The 6,054-nt window shown below is 49.3% G+C and overlaps 1 protein-coding gene across 2 annotated transcripts in view; it reads right to left on the minus strand.

The window, feature by feature from the left end:
* POC1A (POC1 centriolar protein A) overlaps positions 1 to 4,036 on the minus strand; it is a 44,044-nt gene extending 40,008 nt beyond the window's left edge. For both annotated transcript variants that reach the window (XM_030956945.1, XM_030956944.1), the window contains exons 1-4: positions 3,956 to 4,036; positions 2,696 to 2,780; positions 1,854 to 2,025; positions 794 to 973 (exon numbers count right to left, since the gene is read on the minus strand). In XM_030956945.1, the coding sequence (XP_030812805.1) occupies positions 794 to 973; positions 1,854 to 2,025; positions 2,696 to 2,780; positions 3,956 to 3,973 (455 nt within the window). In that variant the 5' untranslated portion in view covers positions 3,974 to 4,036. The remainder of the gene's footprint in view (positions 1 to 793; positions 974 to 1,853; positions 2,026 to 2,695; positions 2,781 to 3,955) is intronic.
* Positions 4,037 to 6,054: the final 2,018 nt, after the last annotated feature.

Raw genomic sequence — 6,054 nt, forward strand, 5'->3', positions numbered from 1 at the left:
TGCCCTGATTCAAAACAATTCCTGCCTTTGCCACAAGAGTTCAGAGCAACACAGCCGCACACAAGAAAACAGCTGCAGCAGAGCCTTCACCATTCCAGTGCCTTAGGAGAATATATTAAAAGTTCCCATCTCAAAATATCATATACATGACAGATCCAGATCTCTCTTCACAGGAATACACATTACAGAATCAGGACTTGAGTCCCTAACTCTAGATCATCAGACATACTGGAAAAACATCCTTTCTGCTCTTCTGTGGGCATCTATAGTGCTACCAGCCACTGCCACCACCACATTCCAGAACTCTTCACCTACAGAGGAACCATGGCTTTAGCCTAGATACACATATGCATAAATAACTCCTAGAAACCAAATCTGAAACCATTATCAGGAAATAATGTTCTTATCATGGCAGCATTTAAAATATTTTAGAGGTAGCACTAGTGATCATTTTAACAAGGGGCATGACAAGTCTAAAGAAACTAAACTGAAATAACAGCAGAAACCTCTCCTTTTTTCCTATTAGCAACTTCAAGACACAGAATTCTCCTTACCAGATAAAAACAAAACAAATCACAAAGCAGGAAAGTCTCTGCTTGACAGAGATTACTGGAGAAACACAAAGTGAGTGCAGACTATTAATCAAAGGATGTCTCTGCAGGTCAGCAATGTTTTCAGTCACTAGACACACCTGAATCACCCTGAAGAGAAATGTGTTGCACCAGACCATGACACTGAGCCTCTGCTTTGAGGGATAAATCTCCATCTCTGTCTGTCAGAAGGCCGTACTCACCTGGCACAGCGAACCCAGTTGATGTGTTGACTCAGTGAGAACAGAAACTTCTGCCTGTGAACCGTCCACACTTTGATGGTTTTGTCATCAGAAGCTGTAACTAAGGACTGGCCATCGCTGGAGAAATGAACACTTCTCACGGTTCCTGTGTGAGCCTTGAACACAGTCGATTCTCCTTTGCTAGACAAAAGGGAAGAGTTCTTTAAAACTGCACAACAGGGCAGCAAATGCATTTGTTTTCTGTACCTGAAAACACAGAGCTGCTGCATGCTGAACCGTGCTAGTAACCACCATTTCTATGGGAACTGCGTGTGACCACGTTAGGATAAAAACGTTGATCAACCCCAAACTTGCTCATGCTTCATGAGCAGTACAGAATACATAGCTAAAACCAGTTGTTCCAGGTCCATACTGGGGGCCAATCCAACAGGAAACAATCCATGTTTCCTATAAAGGGGAAAAAATGCTACAGCTAATTTGTGCAACCATTTAAACACAAAAAGATCAATGTAAACGAAGACACTTTGGTTCTGTACTCTTGCCAGGTCCTTTGCTGCAAGGCAGGCAAAGAGGGAGGTGTTTTCACAGCTCATTCAAACAAGAGCCAAGCAGGCAACGACGTCACAACTACTCCTGTAATGGCCCATGCCCAGCTGGCCATCCCAGTGCCACATCACACAAGAATTCAGCACACTTGATGCTGTACAGCTGTGAGCAATCTGCCATTAACTCAGCCAGGCAAGACAATTCAAATGTGTTCGTTTTTCTTTACACATCATTTCCAAATAAATGCAAGATACATTTTTCTGGCAAATAAGCACAAGACATATTTAGAGATACAACAGGTTTATGGAACTCTAAGTCCAAAATCTGTCTCCAGCATGTACTGTACCACCAGGAGCTCCATATCCATAGGCTGAAGAGAAGACCAAGACCCAGTGGTTCTTCTTTCCCTCAAACAGATCCCTGTCCCATAGCCAGAGAACTGCTACAAAGCAGTAAGGAGAAATTCCAAGCCATAGGTAAACACAAAGAGAGGCAGAAGTGAATAGGTACTCACACACTAGGGATCCACAAACGGACTGTTTTGTCTCTAGAGCCTGAAGCCACAAGGTGACCAGAAGGTGAGAACTGGACACACAAAACTGCATCTTTGTGACCCAAGAAGCGATAAGCTCTCATCTGAGGCTTCATACTCCAAATCATCAGGCACGAATCCATTGAGCCACTTGCTGAAATAAAAAAGGAAAAACAAAACCACACAAAACCAAACTTGCATTAGCTCTCCTCCCAATTACACTAAAACTACATTTTACACTCAGCTCTCCGTTGTAGCTTCCAGCAGTCTCCATACATTGCCCTTGAAGCTTCACCAGTCTATTGCAAGCTGTGTATTTAATTATTGTCATGCATATAATTTCATTAGTAATTCAAACAAAACAAGGCCAGCCATGCATTACTTTGGACTGACAATTTAATTCCAAGAGTCCACCAGCCATGCAACAGCCACAGGGTGCAAATCTTCCATACACTCAGGAAATGAAGGTTATCTCTTCACTTTCTTATGGGCAGAGGCATCAGCTGCAGCAGGTTAAATGTCACTTCAGATTAAGCAGAGAAGACCACTGAGTTGGTGTCTTAAAAGCATCCTGGCTACACCTCCCTCCAACACCTCTCCCTTGTGGCAAAACATTGACCAAAGTCAGCTCAGCAGTTCTTCACAACATACTAAAAACACAAGCTTGGCAAGGTGAGTGGAGCAGTGCTCAACTTGCTGTTAGCAGGAAGCAAGAGCAGGACCTTTTGCTGTTGCAGAGCTCAGTTACCGCCACTGCTCCCCCCATCTAACCAAAGCAGAACAGCTCTTTCTTTATCCTCTGGCCATCAAAACAGACAATTTACCCAATTGTTTCTTAGCACAACTGAAGTCCACACTAGTGACAGCATCTCTGTGGCCTTTGAAGTGCCTCTCCAGGGATGGATCTTCCTAGAAGACAAGAATGTTCAGACACTACAGATTTAAGAACAATCTTTGTACAATAAAATAATTTTATTTCTAGAAGAAGTGAACCAAGCCACATATTCACCCCACAAAAAACAGAGGTAGAGGCAAGAACCATTGTGCAGGCAACTGCACAACACAAAACACAAATTTCACATATACCATAAATTTTAAAAGCAGCAAATTATCCAAGCTGTTATTAGCTTGGCTCTTGAGTGACTGCACAAATCCCTCATGCACTTTTACAACATGCTGCTGGCACAGAGACTCTAAAGCTGACTGTAGAACAGATAAGCCATGTCCATGATCACCTGAGCAAGCAGCCAAGCTCAGCTTTGCTTTGACAGCTGCTCATCTCAGCTCAGGTGTAGCCAAGAGGCCACTATTTGCACAGAAGAGGCAAACTCACAAGATTTAACACACCTGTTGAAACAGGCAGGACAAATGAGAATTGCAGCAAAACAGACTAACACCTAACCCTTCCCACAGCACCTTGCTGAAAAGGCCAACAAAAGCCGAAGGTCAGGCAAAAAAACAAAGACCCGAGAGAACTATTACAAGAGGTTTTAACACTTCAAAATTGTTCAGAACAGGTTGATCAGCCTTCAATCTCTACTCTCACACACATTGCCACTGCCTCCCTGGCAATCCCCACACTGGGGTTTGACCAGAGCCCAGCCCAGCCCAGCACGCAGCCCCAGAGCAGGGCAGCGCTCCCCCCTCAGCCCCGGCCCCCGGAGACCCAGAACCCCTCCAACAGCCCGGAGGGGCCGCTCTCCATAAACACAGACCAACCCCGGCTGCAAAGCACCCCGCACCCAGGGCTACCCGAGCATTAAGCTCCCCGAGCCCCTCTCTCCCCAGCCTCACCTGCATGATGCCACCCCACAGCAGCGCTGAACCCAGCACTGCCTCCCACCGCCACCGCGGCCTCAGAGCCCCCACAGCACCAGACACGGCACCAGCCCGGCCTTCCCCTTTCACTCTTCCGGGCAGTCATATCCCTGCCGGCTGAGACACAACGGCCCAAGGGCTGCCACCGCCGCCCCTCGATCGGCAGCAGTCCCCACAGCCCGCTGGGATGCCCCGGTCCCGCCTCAGCAGCCCCACACGGGCTGCGCTGTCCCGTCCTGCTCCGTCCCGGCCCAGCCGGCGCTCACCTCGCACAGGGCGGCCATGACGCCCCGCGGCCGCCGTTCGGTTCCCGCGCCGCGCGCGCCCCGTAGCAACGGCCCCGCCCAGCGAGGGGCGGGCGGGGGCGGGCCCGGCCTGAGGGCGCCGTGGCGGGCCCGGGGCGGGAGCTCGGGAGCCCCTCAGGGCCGTGTGTGTGAGCGGGCTGCTATGAGCGGGGCCGGCCCCGTCAGGGGGCTCAGGACGTTGAGGGGCGTTGGGAAAGCCCCCTCCGGCGCTGTTACAGCCGTTATCCTGGCAGGCTTGGTGCCGCTCCCGTTCAGTGCCCACCACCCCACTCCTTTGTGTCACTGCTGCCCTGCGGCCGAATGGCTCCCGAGCCTGGTGAGGCGGTGTCCGGATCGCAGCCAGGGGAGCACCACAAAGCCGTGTTCTCTAGGGCTAAGAAGCCGGGCTGGTCACTTCCAAGAAGTGGTTCAGCTCCTGGGAGATCAGTTGCTTCTGCTTGCTCTGTGAGTGTTCCAAATAGGAACTCACCCCGGGGTTGTGCAAAGAGCACAGGACAACCGAAAAGGGTTTATTCTTCCAGTGGTTTAATACCAACACAAATTTCTTCCAACTCTATTCATCTCTATCTAGGAGCAGCAGTATTAATTAGCCACTACGGACTGGGCGCTGACTGCTCTCTAGCAGGCGCCTGTGTGGAGCCCAGATCTGCCTCTCCATGAAGCTTGGGCTGACTATCTGAGCTTCTAAAGGGGCCTTTCCTCCATCTCTTCTGCATATAGGCCCCTTCCTTTAAGGACACCTCTCCTCTTGCACGTTTCTGACAGCCAGGGATGCGCTCTGTTGAAGCTGGGGTTATAGTAGTAGAGGATCTAAAACAGGCAAAGGAGAAGAGTTAGTTGCCACCATCTCCCCAGTTACTCCAAATTGCAGCAGAGGATCATGTACCCTCAAGGGCCGTGTAGAACCTAAAGCTCAGGCTAAAGCTTGTGATGACTGTGTTCAGGCATCACCACCGCTGGGGTTTTGCCTCCTGAGAGCAGAGCAGTGTAGGATTTTCAAAAGCAGAACAAGTATTTTTGAGAATACCACTATTTCTCAGCAGCTTCAGTGCAGATGTGAGCAGGCAGGTAATCTTGTTGGTCCTTTGATGCTTGGCATTGGGCAAGTGCCACAGGAAGGTTTCAGATTTAATACAGCAAGACACGGAGCAAAGACATTCAGAGAAATCAGGTTATGCTGAGCCTGTCTGTGCCTTTAATGGGTTCAAACTCAGTAGATCTCACCAAAACGTATCTTATCTATATTTCTACTAGTCAGAAAGCCTCACTCAAACATGCCTGAGAAGGAAATGAAAACCAGACAACTCACTCCCATCCCCATCCCTTCCATCACAGAATCACACACTGTCTTGGGTAGGAAGGGATCTTAAATGTCATCAGGTCCCAACCCCGCTGCCTTTGGCAGGGATGCCGCTCACTACCTCAGGTTCTTAGAGCCCCATCCAGCCTGGCCTTGAATACCTCAAGGGAGGGGGCATCCACAAGCTCTCTGGGCAACCTGTGCCAGGGCCTCACCACACTCACAGGGAAGGATTTCTTCCTAAGAGCTAATATAAACCTGGCCTCTTTCACTACACAGCTGCTGTTCCTTGTCCTGTCACTCTCTGCCTGCATTAAAAGTCCCTCTCCCTCATTTTCATGAGCCCCCTTATGAAAAGTGACTTTTTTTCAACCAGCAAATGGCCCTCTCTACGAGGAGGCCTTATTTGCTGTGAAGGTCCCTCTCCCCCCCCCCAGATTATCACAACCATTAGTAGCTGTGCAGAGCTGCTGCTGTACCTGGCTGTGAGCAGAAGCTGCTGCTTCCTCTGCCAGGAATTCAGGCAGGGAGGCAGATCTTTGGAAATTCCGCTGCATTTTGGTGAATCCATACGCATTCAGCTGTCGCATGAAACTTTTAATTTTCTGTGTGTGGAAGACCTGCTGTCCTTCCCTGCCCAGCACCTCCACTTCAAAGAGATCTTTGTTGATGGCCACACATTTTCCACCTTCAGTCCACCAAATTGACTGAAACTTGCTACTTTCCAGCATTTCCCAAAGCTTCTGTGGAAAGCGCAGGG

This window comes from Camarhynchus parvulus, chromosome 12 (genome assembly GCF_901933205.1).
Source record: "Camarhynchus parvulus chromosome 12, STF_HiC, whole genome shotgun sequence".
NCBI classification, from domain to species: domain Eukaryota; kingdom Metazoa; phylum Chordata; class Aves; order Passeriformes; family Thraupidae; genus Camarhynchus; species Camarhynchus parvulus.